The sequence below is a fragment of the Oryx dammah genome, unplaced genomic scaffold (genome assembly GCF_014754425.2).
Source record: "Oryx dammah isolate SB20612 unplaced genomic scaffold, SCBI_Odam_1.1 HiC_scaffold_29, whole genome shotgun sequence".
In the NCBI taxonomy this organism is placed as follows: domain Eukaryota; kingdom Metazoa; phylum Chordata; class Mammalia; order Artiodactyla; family Bovidae; genus Oryx; species Oryx dammah.
Window position 1 is genome coordinate 22,398,465 of NW_024070213.1, and position 17,949 is coordinate 22,416,413.

Below are 17,949 nucleotides of genomic sequence, written 5' to 3' on the forward strand. Positions count from 1 at the left end.
ACCAAGAAACAACCAATGCACTTGCCCTGGTCACTGCCAGAGCCCAGGAGGAATCTAGTAATAAAGTTGTTCTCTTTTCTGGGATCCTAAGTACACATGATGTGCAGCAAGTGTAGTCCTTCATCATTCAGATGCTGTGGCGCTGACTGTACTAAGTTTGTTGGGCTCTGGTTTGAAAACATGAATACCAGGCAGACGTGACAGCCCTGTGCTCTCTCAGAGTCTCATTCTAACACTGTATGTGTGCATGGGTGTGGCTGTTCTGAGGGTTAAGTTAAAATATAGAGCACCTTGAGATCCTTGAACTGAGAACAAGAACGTAAGAGGACATGTGAGCAGGCAAAACGTGGCTGTAAGTGCCCTGGCTGCCTTCCAATTGCATCCGCATGAAATAAAGGGTATTTTTGCCATTTTATGTTTTTCACAATAAGAGTTCTATCTGGATACCTCTCTAGCCTCTTTGCTTCCTGCTGACATGAAGTCTTGATATTTTCCCTGCTCTCAACCCTGGGAGAAGAAAGATTATTGAATCTCCCAAGGTATGTTTGCCATTTCCGTCCCCACTGAAGGCAGACCTCACCACCCCCGCTCATGTTGTTGTCGAAGAGGAGATGCGGGCACACGTGGAGATGTATTTATCTAAGCAGCAAGCCTGTCTGTCCTTGCAGAGAATGGCTTCCGCATCTCCATCCTCTTAGCACTGAGCACTAATGAGACATCAGAGGACCACACGGATTCCACAGGGATCAACAGGGACTGGCAGCAGGGCAAAAATGTTGTTCTATTACGAAGAAATGGTCCCTTCACATAAAGCCTAGACACGCTGTCAAACCTTGAGGTAACAGCCATCCACAGGCTAGGAAGAGCCCAGAGAAATCACAGGCTGTAATATATCCATTGAGTTCCAAATGAATACTTTAATCTACCAAAGATGCACCCCTGCTCCCAGATAATGTGAGTGACGTTGGCAGTGTGAGGTCTGTTTGTTAGGAGGGTGAGTCTGTGTGTTTGTGATGTGTGTTGGGGAGGTGCACAAGCATGACAGAGAAACCAAATTACGTGTTGTCATGCTATTGGGGGGAATCTGTGGAAGCAATTTATAAGCAACAAAGAGCACAGCTCAGACAGAGGGGGCAAGGCCGAGCCTCTGATTTTCAGATGGTTCTACCTCACAGCCAAAGGGAACATTCGAATAGCCCTTGATTTTGAAAGAAAATGATCAAAGACAATGAAAATGCGACGATGACATTGGGAGTTAACTATAAAGAGGATTCTGTAGACGACTGAGGTTTCAGGCAGGCATGTTTTAGTCTTTCAAAAAATTAAAAAATGTCCCCCCGGAAACAGGAAATATTCTTATCTGAGATCAGCGGGCAGCCCAGTGCACTGAGTCCTGGGGCCGCATCCCATGATGCTCTGCTCCTGGTAGACCTCAGAGACTATGCATCTAAACACAAAGAAGGGGAAGGAGCCACAGTGTGGGACTTAGGTTCCCTGTTACCCAGTCTCTGCCTCGGGTTGGGCTTAGGGCTGGCCTGTGTGCCTTGACTCCCTGCGGACATCCAGGACAGCACACGTTTGGTGGTGCCCAGGTTTCTTCCTCCTCAGGAGGGACACGGTTACAGCTGAAGGCTGCTGTGACGGGGTTCTCACTTCCCTGGCACTGCCCTGTACAGCTGCTGTTACCTTCCCTGGTATTTCTGGCTTTGGATCAAACAACTTCCAGGCTACACATGGGAAGGAAGCTGCTTCAGAAAGTGCTTCTGAACCTGCTGCATCTCAGATTACAAGTGGAGAGGGAAAATGAGAAGTATGATTCCATCGTTACTCCAATTATACCCAGGAAACAAGCTCCAAGTTTGAATTATCATGCCCCGGGAAGGATCAAAGGAACAGACACCTAGAAGGTCATCAGCTTTGAGTCCTTTTCCAAAGCTACCATCAACACCAATAACCAAGGGGAGGGGGCCTAAGAGACTCAGGTGCAGTTCCTGGCCCCTGACATAAAACCATGCTCCACTGGAGGCCTCCGTGCTTTCCCTTCCTCCTACGCTAGCTTTCCTCCACTTCTGTAAGTATCTGTAGGCAAAAAAAAAAAAAATTGAGGATGAACACCTCATGGATGTTCTGGATATACTGAGTTCCCTGGACGTCTCTTCATTCCACTTGACCAAGAGAGATTCATTAATGTTCTTTTTCATGAGGATGGCACCTCTTGACCCTTCTACCAGCTATTATCAGACTATTTCTTTCACTGGTTTTAAAAAAAGTGTCATAACAGAATGAGCTGGATTTTGCTCTAAAACATTAAACTATCCCCATTCCCTGAAATAGGACCATCTAGACTTAACGGGGCCTTTGAGATGAACAGTTCTCCCAGAGACTTACATTTTAATTTTCATTAGGGTGCCTCCCAAGTTGTCTCATTCTGCCCCATCTTGCCCATAATAATTCCTCCAGCCCCTCCTGTCTCAGTGAAGAATGGAATTTGTTCATTTTTTTGAAGAACAGACTTGTCACTGCCTGTAATGTATTTGAGTTTGGTTCTCTAAAGGATGCTTTAAATTAGCACACAGTGGCAGAAGACGCCTCCCACAGAAAAATAACTCATGCTCAACAGCAAAATGAAAGTTATAGAGAAGGCTGGTCAGGAGAAGGGAACATGATTGGTTACCAGACAGAGCAGCTTGAGTGAAAAGACAATACCAGCTCTAAGAGTTTGTTCAGGGGGTCAAACAACAACTGACGCTGACCGGAAAGAACAGGATAGACTGCTCACTAGACCACCAATAAGGTGGTGGGAAAGAGGAACGTGGCTCAGAAACTAAACGCACAGGAGGGCCGTAAGGTCAGAGGTGACCTTCCAATACTATGAATCCCTTCCCATTTAGAGACATGGCTGGAAATTCATGCATTAAGCTGAAGCAACAAGTCAGGTCTAGAAGGGAATATTTAGACTTCATCCTCATCCAGAGAGTTGTTGAAGTTGTGGAAAACAGAAAGATTGCCATAGAAGCACAGAGGAAAGGAGAAGAGGGTCAAGCCCAGAACATCCCAGCAAGTCGATGCTGATGGGACAGGACTAAGAGCAGGAATCAGTGAGCAAACACACAGAGAGGGCCAGAGGGCTAGGATCAAAATCAGGACATGCTGCTACTATTTATAATAGCTAGAACATGGAAGCAACCTAGATGTCCATTGACAGATGCATGGATAAAGAAGTTGTGGTACATATACACAATGGAATATTAGCCATAAAAAGGAACACATTTGAGTCAGTTCTAATGAGGTGGATGAACCTAGAGAACTATTATACAGAGAGTGAAAGTCAGAAAGACAAAGATAAATATCACATACTAACGCATATGTATGGGATCTAGAAAGATGGTACTGAAGAATTTATTAGCAGGGCAGCAATGGAGAAACAGACATAGAGAACAGATTTATGGACATGGGGAGAGGGGAGGAGAAGGTGAGATGTATGGAGAGAGTAACATGGAAACTTACATTACCATATGTAAAATAGATAGCCGATGTGAATTTGCTGTATGTCTCAGGAAACTCAAACAGGGGCTTTGTATCAACCTACAGGGGTGGGATGGGGAGGGAGATGGAAAGGAGGTTCAAGATGGAGAGGATATATGTATACCTATGGCCGATTCATGTGGAGGTTTGACAGAAAACAACAAAATTCTGTAAAGCAATTATCCTTCAATTAAAAAATAAATAAAAATAAAAAATAAAAAAAAGACTCTACAGAATGTGGTGCTACCAAGCAGTACATTTAGGGTAGTGTTCATGAGACTGAGGAGCAGAAATAAAACAAACAAACAAAAAATTATTAGATTTTATAACCAGAAGTCTAAGACATTCACTGGAAGGTTGCCACAGTAGTTTAAGGGGAGTGACAGGATGAAGCCGGATTTTAACATTAAATCACAAGGGAGTTAAATCATTAAGGGAGAAAATGAAGAAAGAAAGATGACCCTTTTGAGAAGCTTGTAAGCGAAAGAATTGGAGATAGGATAGGAATTCAAGAATCTAACTGTATTGATAGAAGTTTTGGTTTTAGAGACAGTTGCAGGATTTGCTTTTGGAGATGATGGTAGGATTGATTGTTTTTAGAGATGGTTGTAGGCAGGGGTGTGGAAAAGATTAAAGATGCAACAGAAAGAATTGCTATTGGCTGGGATGCCACAGAAGAGATCAAAGGGTGAGTAGCAGTACCGGGAAGAGGGGCACCGAGCTGGGAGGGAGGATGGTAAAGATGAATGAAGCACAGGAGAAATTTAAAGGTAGACAGGAGAGATCATGTGAGAAATGTGTAAAATCTGGTACCTTTTGTTAGTAATACAGTAGGAAGAGATGAGGTGAAAATGAAAATAAAAACAAACTTGACAAACCCTTGGAAGATGTGATGGGGAGTCAAGATTGGAAAATAAAAAAAGATGTCTGAGCTGGGTAGGGGTTAGGTGCAATTAAATGGATCCAAGTTGCACACTCTGGCATAGGTTTTGACCTTCTGTTCTTGGAGATGGAGTGGATGTTGGGAGAATGGGATACAGAGTTAAAAATGAAGCAGGTGTGGTGAGAAGGTGAGAGGAAGAGACATTGCTGAGGAGGGTGTTGTTGATATGGGTGAACGTAGAGTGAGACCAAGGAGAGAAGTAAATGAAATCAGAGGGGTTTATAGACCAGAACAACAGAGGGACCTTGAAGAAAGGCAGACAGGATTATAGAAAAGGCTAGGTAGTGGGCAGAGAGGAAATTTTCAGAGTCTAAGCACTGGGAGGCAGAATAATTCTGAAAGAAGGATTTGGGCATGGCCATTATGGGGAAAGCTGGATCTCTGCAGTGTTTTTAAGATAATATAATGCATAATATATTTGACTCATACCTTGAAGCCAGAAAAAATTAAACTTGCAAGTATAAATCTACCCATTTATGCACACCTAGTTATACATACATAGTGCATACATTCAAATACTATATGCTTTTGTGTTCACACATTATATGTGAGTATAATATACTCCATTTTAAACTCTTTTATATTCTTCACAGCACCAGCCCAGGGGCATAATAGGCATTCAGTAGACACTGGTTTAATTGCACTAACACATTTAACCAGAACTTTTATTTTTTTTCTCCTGTGTAGTATTGGAATCTACTCCACCCTGTAAACCACAACACTAAAATAATTACATAAAAAGAGAGTTCAGGTTTAAACTGCAGAGACCAGATCTTTTAAGTAATGGATTTGTAACGGACTTGGTGTTGTGCTTTTTAATTGTACCCTTAATCCTCGTAGTGAGCTCCCTTTCTTTCACTTTTGCCAAAGCACAAATTCTACACACGAGTCCCAAGGCTCTGAGGAATTCTACTCGTTTGCTCTGCTTTCTACCTTCAGTTCTCATCAGGAGTCTTCACCCTCATAACCACACCAGAAATTCTATTGTAAAGCACAGAACAGAACCAGAAACTCACTGTGATGAGCTCAAAGATAGATGCAAATAGACAGACTGGCAGAGAAACATGGATGACTCCTAATTCTGCCCACTTATGCTCAGGACTGCTAGCCTAATCCATCACCCTTTGGGCAAAATTCTCTTTCCTGGTTTCAGCATTGTAAATTAGAGGCCCCAAACTAATCTCTCCAAGGCATGGAAAGAGCACTGCTTTTCATTTAAGGTTCTTGGGGGTATTCTTTGTCAGGAGAGCCCATAGGTCATAGTACCCATTGGGCCCCTGTGTGATTAAGTCAATGTGGTTGGAATGGGCTGGAGGGGGGATATATGCAGACATCCTGGAGTTTTACATAATACTGGAACCTCCAAACTAGAATGAAACCCTAGACCTAGAATATTATTAGAAGTTCTCAGACTGATGAATCTATGTTTTAGTGATGTCTGAAACACCTGGTAGGTCTAAAAAAGAACTGCCCACTGGTTAAATTATACCTTGTCCTGGAACCCTTTATCAGTTAGTGTGTGTTGGGATCATCCCTCTATGAAGGTAGAAAGTGGAGAACCCGGAACAACCCAGTTACATGGGAAGATTAATTGAACTGGGACAGAAGATAGAAGTTACTGTCACTACAGTAACTTTTTGCTATCATAATTTGATCTTTCCAGCTGTCTAGTCAGTAACCTGTAATAGAGGAGAAACATCAGTCTTCCACTGCCTACAGAAGGAGTCAAAGCCCTTGGCCTGTCCTACCTGTTACCATGTTAGGAATTTATAAACTACACACTCATGTGACAGCTTACTGGAAAGGATTCCCAACTGGGAGTCTTATTTTTGTGTCACATGAGCCTTAAATAAAAGCGAGAGAAAGATGAGATGGTTTCTATGTCTTTACACTCTGGAACCTATCTCTTTCCTCCCTACTCCGTAACTCTCAGCATTCTTTACCTTCTCCCTCTTTCCTCTACCATCACTTTATTCCCAGGAAAGGAAATGAGAACCCTAATGTAAGCTAGGTGTTTCAATATCTAAATGTCTAATATGGCTTAATATGGCACCCTTCCTGGGATGACTTTCACTTAAATGCCAGATGAGCAGCTCAGGGCTAAAGGGATAACTCTGTGTGGGAAGACAGTAGTTGGAGTGAGGCTGAGGAATAAAAAGGAAAGGTCTTCTCAGGACCCCTGAAGTCACACCATGGGCCATATGCCATTTGTAAGGCCAGACCCATTCCAGTGTAACTGCCTACCCTGAGCTGCTTCTCATCCACAGAGTTCCTTAGACAAGGAGGAGAGTCTCTTGACACTCAAGCGAAGAATTAAACGCTCAACCAGTATTTGGCAATCTACTGAGCACACATTTCTTATATGGCTTTGGGTTCAGACAGCATAGAAGGTATGGCCACATACCTAGAAATCCCTAATACATTCATCAGTAGCACTGCGGCTGCATCATTTATGCACACATCTGAATCATTCTGAACACACCAGACACATACAGAGTGTCAAACAGACAGGGCTTTTTTTTTCTTTTTTTTTTTAAGAGATGGAAATTAAAAGAATAAAGTGAGTTCTGGAATAGCTTTTTTCCAAAGGCTATTGCCCAAACAATCTGGTTATTCTGTGCCTAAATCCTGAACTAAGCAAAGAACAAACAAATTAAATTAAAAATAAAAATAAAGAAACCCTAGTTCTTAAATGAGATGTGCAGGTGACCAGCACGCTGCGTTTTGGCAACACAGTGTCTTCACCTCCCATGCAGAGAATTCACCCATGGGAGACTCTCTGATGGCCACGGAAGACTGGGCGGGTGATATTCCCTTAATTTTCTAGACGACTCCTATTTGTATCACATTACACATGCGTTTTGGCACTACTGACACCACCAACATTTAATGGAATCATTTGGGAATTTTTCTCTCCCTCAATACAACATGGCTGTGGCCAGTACAGGGGAAACCCACATCAAGGATGTTTCCCACATTCTGGCTGAAGATACACAGTGACATTTTTTGAAATTACAAGATCCACTGTACATGCGTCACTCTGAAGGGTGTGCACACTCTTAATTCAGGCAAATTCAAGGGTCAGATTATCTGAAGTCGGTAGAAACGCTGAAATTTCAGCATGGCCACCGAGAGGAGGGATACAGGACAACACCTACCAACTCACTTCCACAGTGGAAGGGAATGATGGAGGACACGAGAGATAGAAATCACGGATTCTGAAGAAACTTGGAACCATTAGCCCTCTTGAGGGTGTCTGTAGAATCTCACAGTTTGGATAGATTGAGTCCTGGTCCAGACCCATCTGTGGAAGAGATGGGGCTGACAGCGGAATTCATCCTCATGGATTTGGAAGGAAGTAACATCTAGAACTTGGCATTGCTCAGCCTTCCTTTCTGTAAGATTTCTTGGGCAGGCTGTGAATATCTTATTTGGGCTCAATTCAAACATCCAGTTGAAGAGAAGTGGCCAATTGGGGCCAAAGAGGGTTTTAGAGAAATGAAATTAACCAGCCAACAGTTTTTGATGATGGGACGATTGGACAGAAATGTAATATCCCAGTGAAACGGATTTGGAAATTTCATCCTGTGGTACAAAGAGAGAAGGCTGTCACCCTTCACAGAGACAACAAGCCAGTGAAAGAAATTCTATTTGTCTGGTCAACCCCAGGTCAGGTTCTGAACACCTGGCTTGAGACAAACAGCACTTTCTTGATGGTGGAAGTCAGGACAAGGCAGATAGAAAGTCACTACAGGCACCACCCTTCCCAGACTCACCCTTCTACCTCTAAAACCAACTTTGTAACCTTTCTAAGAGAATCTCCTGGCCACTGAGTTTGGAGCAGATCTGGTAATCTTTTCTGGAAAAGCATGCAAATTTGTAAGACACAGATCCAGAGTTACCCTCCCATAACCAGATATCACATGTTTCCAGGAAGGAGACTTCATGGGAATTTTCCAGGTGTGCCTGTGGTGGTGATTTCTCAGGGAAGGAAGTGGGCAGGAAGAAGGCTGGAGCCCAGGTACTAGGGAGAAAAAACAGCTGCGGGGAGATTTCTCAAGATGGAGCTTCCTGAAATCTCTTAGCTACATCAAGAAGGAGAGATTGATTTGATCTCAGTTCTGGTTTAAGCCCTTTGGGGAATCTTTCCTACCTTAGGTGCCCACAGGAGAAATATGGCGCCACCAGCTTGACCTGGCACGGATGCTGGTGATCTGTGGGCCACCTGGAAGACAGAAGCTGGGCCTGGGGTTTGCCTGAAGCCAAACTGGACCCAAGCCAAGCCCAGTCATACCCGCCGTCTATGACTACCTCTCACAGGCCAGTGAGAAGACTGGTGAGGTGGGTGGCAAGGACCCACAGCCCTTCCCCAGCTTTGTCACCACTGTGGCCTCCATTTCCGCTCACTGTTCTCCAGACACCCTGCAGCCAAAGCCATACAAAACTCCCCCCAAAACAGAAAATGAAATCCCTTAACAAAACACTTCCCCCTTCATTCCCACCCCCACCCCGCTCCCTCCAGCCAACACCCTGAATACTCACAAGAGAACACTTTATCTATACAAAATGAATTAGAAAACAAAATATTTACATATGAAATAAACACCATCTTGATTTCTATCACCAGCGGAGACGACAGAGCCCCCTTTGTTCTAGATTGCTGTTCGCTATGGTTGGTTTGGTTTTTTATTTGAAAGGGGTGAGGTAAGAGGAAGAGTGAGGGAGGAGCCCCTGACCTGGGATCGAGTCAGGGTGAAGAATGTTTGATGGCCCTTCGCCTTCTTCCTCCTGGAGACACCTCACGCCCTCTGCCCTCTCGCTCCGAGTCTTTCCTTGAATCTAAGGTAAAGCACTCTGTGCTCCTCTCTCCAAATCTGTGAGAGGTTCAGCCCCTTGCCCCCAGATTCGTTTTAGAAAGAAAACAAAGCTTTACAAGGCCTTCAGTTGGCTTGAAAATGAAAGACACTGAGGTAAAAATCAAGGAGGGCGGAGGTCGCATTCAAGGACAGGGTTGGGAGGTGAGGAGGGCGGGTGAGTCGGGGTGGATGGGATTTCTCCAAGAGACATGGCAGCTTCCTTCAGAGGAGGATGAGCACCTTTCTGGTTTATATGTCCCGTGTGTAACATGGAGATCCTGTGGCCAAGCTTCCAAACTGACCCGGCTCTTTGGCTGCCACCTGGGGAGAGGGGAGGTTGGCAGAAGAGTGGAACTGACCCCCCGAACATGTCTACCCCAAGTTTCGGGACTGGCAGCGACAAGTAGTCGTTTCCCTTCTCAAGTTTTCAGCTTTGAGTGAAGGGGGCTTCCTGTCTGCCAGTACCCTCATCCCTGGAGTTTTATATGTATACATACATATATATATATATATATACATATACACACACATAATTTTTTATTCTTGTATAGTATGATCTGGGAGATGAAGGAGGTGCTGCAGGAAGGAGGAGGGGCTTCTACAGAGTGTCCACACTGGGCTCAATGTCACATTCTCTGGGAGCCAGACCCAACGAGGTAGCAGGGGAGTCCCTCTCCGTCTCCCATCCCCTTTCAAATCTCTTCCCTTCCCTCTCCTGTCTCCTGAGCTGTACTTGAGGAGCAAGCTCAAAGCTCTGCACTGTTTGTTCCATGTCACTTGTGGCCAATTCAGGGGGTAAACAGGCCTGCTCGCCTAGCTCCAGGTTAAGTAAGAAGGGATCAAAGCATTGAAAACATCCCCCCTCTCACCTACCCTATCATAAACGATGCCCCTTGCCCTTCAAAGCGTTCCTTTAGCTCTTTCCCGCAAACTAGCCAGCTGAGGGTCTCAAAAGCTCAAAGTTGAGCTTTGCCCACTCTTCTGCCCTCGGTTATGTGCAAAAGAATCCTGGCTGCTTCTATTTCCTTTTAGCCTTCCTGGAAAGTTCTTGGCCAAGACTAGTTGAAAGTCTTGGCAACCATGAAGGAATTATTTTTGTATATGTTGCTCTTGTAGGAATGTTCACCCACATGTTTTGTCTAGGCCACAGAAACTTCTCGTCAAGAACTTCCATTCTCCTTATTCAGGAAGGGTGAAGAGGGAGAGAGAGCCATAATTCAGATAACATAGGACCATCTTTGTTTGTATACAAGCCAAAAAAGCCTGTTGCTTAGGGATACTGAAGAAACAGCTTTATGGGGTCAAGGTTGCCTTCTACACAAATAGGCCTCTGACAACAGGTGTGTATAGACAATAGGTGTGCAAGTGTATACAGGCACACGTGCACAGGCAGTCCCTCCTTCTTTGCCTCTAATGGGCCACGAAACACTGCTCTAATGTTCTTTTCATCATCTGTCAATGACTTCACTCCAGTTCACCATCATCATGGAATTGGAGAAAACTTTTTTTTGGCTTATATATAAACACACAGGGCTTCCCACCCTCTGCCTGGCGCCTGATCCCCAAACACACGCCAATCTAAGCAACAAGAATTTAGCAAAAGCCTCTTTTCATTCACAGGCAGTACGCTGCTAATAGATCTTATGGGAATACTTTTGCTTCCTCACCTACACATACAATCAGTTCAGCAAGAGGTATCCTGCGTTCCCCGTGGCCTCCTCCTGCTTCTCCTTGGCTTCGCTCCAACCGGGTGGCAAAGAGTCCTTCCACACCAGGAGCAAGATACCCTGCGGCCACTGCCTTCTCGGCTCTAGCCGAGCCAGCCCACTGATCCACTCTCCGGAACTGGGAACGGCAGCCTACCGTATCCTCTCGCGGGAACTGGGAAAGGGGACAGGATGGACAGACGGGAAGGAGGAGGAAGTAGGAAGAGGGTGCTGGAAAGGGGGCAGAGATGGTGCTGGTCACCAGGCTCACCCTCAGAAGGAATCAGAACTCCAGGATCTCAAAAATAAAGAAAACGACAAGAAAGGAGCAAATGGGAACCAAGTTCACCCCCTTACCCCCCTGTTCGCCCTCCGTGACATGCGTGCCACACGCCCACAGCCAGACCCTCCCGGACGCACCTTCGGCCTCTCTCTTCCCTCACTCAGACATCAGACTCAATACTAGACAGTTTCTCATACACATGCCCATTGCTGGAGCCATTGAAAGCCCTGGGGTTTTTGTTGTTAGGCACACAGGGGTTGGACTGGTTCCCTATACAGATGTCTTTCTGGAAGCGGCCCGGCACAGCCCCATGCAGGGCCGAGACCACCGGCTTGTTGCTCACAAGGGCCCGGAAGTCCGGCCTGGCCTTCGGCGCCCCAGCCACTGTGGGCTGCCTGAAGAAGTAGGATTTGCTGCCGTGGAGCAAGCACTGGTCGTCCCCGAAAGTGGGGATGAAAGGGTTCTGCGTGACCCGGTCGGGGTAGAGAGACTTGCTGAGCATGTAGCCACCGCCGCCGCCGGGATTGCCGTGGTGGTGATGTCCCGCGGCCGGCGCCGCCGCCTTGCCATCGTTGCTGCCACTGAAAGCGCTCTCACCTGCCGGCATCTCGAACATGTGCGCGTAGGGGCTGCCGTCCAGGAAGCGGCCCTTGTCCTTGAGGCTCACGCTGCGCGGGGCCAGGGCGGCCTCTTCTTTCTGCAGGTCCACGAACGTGTCGTAGGAGTGTTGGCGCCGCAGCTTGTTCCGGGGCTTCTTCTGCGCCTTGGAGTTGGTGGGGCTCTGCGGGTACTTAGATGCTGCGGATGTCACGGCCGCCACCGGGGCGGCCGGCTGATCCAACTCCTGCAGCGAGTTGTCCTCGCTGATGTCGTACAGGTTGCCGGCCTTCTTGCACGCCTCGCAGCGGATGCAGGCCGGCCTGCCCGAGTTCTGGCCAGCCACCACCGCTGTTGCTGCTGTCGTCGTCGAGTAGTTGTGCAGCTTGGATGGGCAGCTGCGGCAGAAGTTGCCCCCAGGGCGCTCCTCCCACTCCACGTTGGTCAGGTTCTTCTCCCAGGGGGCTGGGACCCCGCCGACGACCCCCCCGCCGTGCTTGTCGCCCGTGCCATGCTTAAGATGATGAGCTCGGTTGGTACAGGGCCCTCCGCCACCCACCGAGTCGCGCTTGAAATCCTCGCCGCGCTCCTTGTAGAGGTCGGTCAGGTCCACGTGCTCCCAGTGCGGCGAGGTCTCCTTGGCACGGAACTGATCCAGGTAGAAGTCCCGCAGCCCGTCCTTGTCCCGAAAGTAGCGCTTGTGGTCGGGGGAGCGGGGCGGCCGGCGGCGGTAGGCCAGCTCTATCTCGTCGAACTCGCGGCGGGACTTGGCTGAGGCCGGACGCTTCTTCAGGCTGTCCTTGTACTGCTGCTTCCGTCTCTTGGCTGCATTGCCCTCGATGTTGCCGTAGGTGACCGTGTGGGTGGAGATGTCCGACACGTCGGAGCGGATCAGGTCATCGTGGCCGCCATAGCGGTCACTCTTGAACGAAAACTTGCCGTACAGGTCGCCGAGCTGGCTGTGCTTGGACGAGGGGAGGCCAATGTCCAGGGGCTTCTTGCCCAGGGCCCGGGGCTGCGTGGTGAAGGGCGGGTTGTCGCAGTCGTAGAGCCCATCTATGGAGCTGGCGCTGCCGATGCTGTGGGGCCGGTGGTGGTGGTGGTAGTGGTCCTGGTAGACGTTGCTGTCCTTGAGCTGCAGGTTCCCGAAAGTCCTTTCCACCTCACTGATGTAGTCGCTGAACAGGTTCTCCTCGCAGGGCGGGTTGTTGTAGGACTTGCAGTCGGAGTGTGTGAAGCTGCGGCGGTGCTCGGAGATGTCATAGACAGACGACTCACGGCGGATGAAGTCCAGGGCGCTCTGCGGTGAGCCGTTCACACCCGACAGGTTGGCCATGTTCTTGGCGGTGCGCAGCAGACGCAGGATATTGGAGTGCGTGTTGTTCATGGTGGCGGTGGGGGAGTTCATCACGGATTGGCGCTCCTCAATGGCCACGCCGTGGATGCAGCTGTAGATACCCTGCAAAGAGGATGAGACGGGTTAGGTCTCTCGTGAGGCTGGAAGGGACCCTCAAGTGGATCCCTACCCCTGATAACTGCCTAAATGGTTGAGAAAAGTCCAGGAAAACATGAAAGAGGTGGTCTTATAGACTCATAGAAACCTGTGTCTGGAAGCTTGCCTGCCTTGTGCTGTGCTGTGCTCTCCTTCAGTCGTGTTTGACTCTTTGGGACCCCATGGACTGTAGCCTGCCAGGATCCTCTGTTTCATGGGGTTTTCCAGGCAAGAACCCACTGGAGTGGATTGCCACTTGCTTGCCGTATTCACCAGCATTTAGCAAGTCTCATCATGAACCCTAGGGCTTTCCAGGTGGGACTAGTGGTAAAGACCCTGCCTCCCACTGCAGGAGATGTAAGAGACAAGGGTTCCATCCTTGGGTCAGGAAGATTTCCCTGACGAAGGAAATGGCAACCTACTCTAGTATTCCTGCCTGGAGAATCCCATGGACAAAGGAGCCTGGCAGGCTACTGTTCATAGAGTCACAAAGAGTCAGACATGACTGAAGCAACTTAGAATGTAGCATGCATCATAAGCTGGGGTCTCATTAGATAGGCTTGGCTTTCCTAAAGAGGCCTCACTGCATACACCAAGTGATCTAAGCAAATGGACTGGAATCGCAAGACATGAGATTCATGCCTCACTCCGCCACTGATTTGTACTGATTTTTCTTTCTACACTGAGGTTTTTGCTTCACAGAAATGAGACCATGATATCAACTGATAGCAAACAACTGTCACCCTTCTGGAAATCAACAGCAATGCTTTATAGATGTTGGGGTTGTTCTGCCCTGGCTGGTCACCCCTGGCTGGCAGTAAAGACTGGGGAGCCCAGGTGCTCACAATTGCCACTCTTCACCAGCTCTGACAAATTTTGAGCACCTTTTAGGATTTTGATCATCAGATCACAGCTGAGCAATTCTCTCCCTGAGCCAAGCATGAACCAAATTCAACAGGACAATTAGGCAGCTTTGAGGTCAAGGAAGGATATTTCTGCTGCTGTGCCTTACGCCGTGGGAGGCAGGACCTGGGACAGATATTAAGGACTAAATAGCAATCATGAATCCCCCTGCTGGAGTGGAGTAGTTCGGGAGGGGTGGAGTGGGAGTTTGGGGTTGGTAGAGGCAAACTAGTGTATATAACATGGATAAACAACAAGGTCCCACTGTATAGCACAGAACCATATTCAATATCCTGTAAATAGCCATAATGTAAAACAGATATGAAAAAGAATGTATATACATGTATAATTGAATCACTTTGCTGTACAGTGAAATTTTATATTGGAAATCAACTATACTTCAATAAAATGAATTTTAAAAGAATTCCCTTGTCGAATGCTCTCTTTTATTCTCTTTAGCTCCAGGTTTCTTCCTTCAAGTTTCTCACTCACTGTGATCATAAATAATAGTATCTTAACATTAGTATTGATTGAGAACTCCCTGTGTGCAGCTTCTTGTGTAGAGCCCTGTCCAAGAGAGGGAGAGGGCTGGGCTCAAGTCTAAAGTCAGGCCAACCTCCTGCCAATCTCTAGTTCCCTGCCTTGAAAGGTGGACATATTTGGAACTTTTCCACCTGGCAAGGGAAGGTCTTTGCAGAAGTTGGTTGAACAGTGTCTTTAAAACAAGGGGGATTCATTTGGAAAAGGGGCTGTCCCAATTGAGGGAGGATGATGAGAGGAGAGAAGATTCAAAAGTAGAGTGGCAGCTAGATGGGAAAGAAGGATGGTTTGCATGCGATGAGCATCCCTGCCCTGGAGGCAGCCACAAGATAAGAGATCTACAAGAGAATTGGGAGATTAATATATATATATATATACACACACACACAATAGGGGCTTCCCAGGTGGCACAGTGGTAAAGAATCTGCCTGTCAATACAAGAGATGCAAGAGATGTGGCTTCAATCCCTAGGTTGGAAAGATTCCCTGAGTAGGAAATGGCAACCCAGTCCAGTGTGCTTGCCTGAAAAATCCCATGGACGAGGAGCTTGGCGAGCTATAGTCCATGGGGCTGCTAAGAGTGAGACATGACTGAGTGCAGAAGAGAAGATATATACACTACCATGTGTAAAGTAGCTAGTAGGAAGCTTCTGTATAGCACAGGGAACTCAGCTTGGTGCTCTGTGATGACCTAGAGGAGTGAGATAGGGGTGGGGATGGGAGGGAGGTCCAAGAGGGAGGGGATATATGTATACATACAGCTGATTCACTTCATTGTACAGCAGAAATTAACACAACACTGTAAAGCAATTATACTCCGATTAAAAAAAAATAGTTCCCCTGCTTTCTTCTCCTTTCTGACCCTTCTTGATTATGGCCAGGAGAAAATACACTTGTCCCCTTCAGAGCCATTGATTATGTTGAGGGGTGACAAATAGGATTTCTACTACAGGCTTCCTGTGCTGTGTCCAGCCCCCTGTCTGGGGTCTTGGGAAGCGCCACGAGGTGCAAAAAGGTGGCTTAGGGACCACAAGTCCCAGCCTCCTGCTTCCAGTTAACTGAATGGCCTGAAGCAGCTCACAGCCAGAGAAGACATTTTTCTCTAGAACTAAAATACTATAGGAAAATGATCAAAAGATGGGACAACTTAATGAGTACTCCATTTTCTTATATAACCCCATTAGAGACAAAGTTGGTTACATCTGAAGCCTAGACTTCTATTCTAAGAAGACATCTGAGTTCACTTATCGTGAATCAATCTCATAACTTTATTAACAAAATCAAAAAGTCTGCTTTTTTAAGAAAAGAAAAAAAAAAAACCTCTTCCCTGTGACCCTTTATTCATATTCAACACTGGGCTCCAAACCTCACTTTAGACTAGTCATGTAGAAGAGAACTAAATAAAGAAGGACTTGAGTGGTACTGTTGCTCCAATTAAGGTAGTTTCTGGAATGCAAATTTCTTAACAGGTCAGGACTTATTTCTGAAAGTTCTGTTAAGCTCCTGAATGCTCCAAATGCATACATGGTTAAAATATAAAGTGGGATGGTGAAACGACCAATATACATTTGCATGTCAGAATAAGAGAGATATATGTCATGATTTATACAGAAATGTGATTTTTAAAAGGATTAAATGATTAATCCAGCCTATGCAGAATTAACTAATAGTGATGAAAGGCATCTGGGGAAAGGCCAAATGTTTCATTCTGATAGATCTGCCAGTTCTTTTTAAGAACCAAATGCCCAAACCCCACACAGAAAGTTATTTCTTGAAGGAAAAACAGCATCACCTGTTCTCTGAGCCACTTGAAATGATGTCATACTACCCCCTGGGGAAATGTTGGTGATGTGGCTTCTTGCTTTTGCAGCCTCAGGCTGTAGTTAGTGCCCCTCTGGACTCTCTGCTTTGCATGGCGCTAGGCTAAGCTTCCTTTCCCAAGTTCCAGGCACCTAAATCAAACCACTTACTCTGCTGATGGAGAAGACCATGCCGGGCTTGCCAGAACAGACACCCATAAAGCAGTGCCGGAACTGCCAATAGAAGAGGTGTTCGCAGATGAAGGTGATGAGGCTGAGAGCCATGGCGGCCCCCAGCATGTAGAAAACGCCCGCCATGTTGTCGATGTCCAGCTGGCTACTCATGACCTCGTTCTTCTCATTGTGGCAGATGCCTGTGAGCCACAGAGCTTCCAGCTCCTCCATCTCCCCTGGGGGCCGGGAAGGAAGGAGAGAAGAGAGGGGGAGAGAGGAGTGTTGGGAAAAGAGAGGAAAACATGAGAGAGAGGGAAAGAGACATAAAGAAAACCAAGAGAGAAAGTTAGTAATTTCATTAATATTGTTAAACTTATCAAGTTATTCAACAAGTGGTGAATGAAAACACAATGTGGGTACCAGAGGTGATACAGAGATAGAAGACATTACCTCTGTGCCCTGTATGAATGTGTGAAAGTTTCACTTGCTTAGACTCTTTGAGACCCCGTGGACTGTAGCTCCTCTGTCCATGGAATTCTCCAAGGAAGAATACTAGAGTGAGCAGCCATACCCTCCTTCAGGGGATCTTCCCGACCCAGGGACAGAACCTAGGTGTTCTACATAGCAGGAAGAGTCTTTACCGTCTGAGCCAGGTAAGCCTTAGCTACCCAGTGTAAATTGGTATATAAACAATCAGTATGCCAAGCTGTATGTAAGTAATAAAAGCTTCCCGAATTAGTCAGGGTAATTTTGTAGATTGGGTGGTCAGTGGGTTTTCATGAGGAAGGTAGGATTTGGAGGTGGGCATGGTGACTGGGTGATTTTTTAATTGATATTTTACAAAAAGGCACTCCAGGCAGCAGAGAGAGCATGATCAAGGGGAGGAAGGAGAAAAACACAAGTTGTATTTGGGAAAGGCTGGCACAACAATTCAAATACAATAACAGTTGGTAAAAGAAGCTGAATACAAAAGGTTGATGAAAGATTGCTGAGCACCTGAGTATCAGACTAAGCACTTTGCACGGGTTTTATTTTTTTTGTAGACAGCGAGGAACAACAATGGAAGAAGCGATTCAGAAAATTGCTCTCAAAAAATGTGCAAAGCAGATCGAGTTGGGGGAGGAGAGACAGA

At 46.6% G+C, this 17,949-nt stretch overlaps 1 protein-coding gene across 1 annotated transcript in view; it reads right to left on the bottom strand.

Annotated features, from left to right (window-relative positions):
- Positions 1-401: 401 nt before the first annotated feature.
- GRIN2B (glutamate ionotropic receptor NMDA type subunit 2B) overlaps positions 402-17,949 on the bottom strand; it is a 367,503-nt gene continuing 349,955 nt past the window's right edge. Inside the window, exons 11-12 of the mRNA XM_040235229.1 lie at positions 16,815-17,053; positions 402-13,369 (exon numbers count right to left, since the gene is read on the bottom strand). Coding sequence (XP_040091163.1) covers positions 11,474-13,369; positions 16,815-17,053 — 2,135 coding nt within the window. The 3' untranslated portion in view covers positions 402-11,473. The remainder of the gene's footprint in view (positions 13,370-16,814; positions 17,054-17,949) is intronic.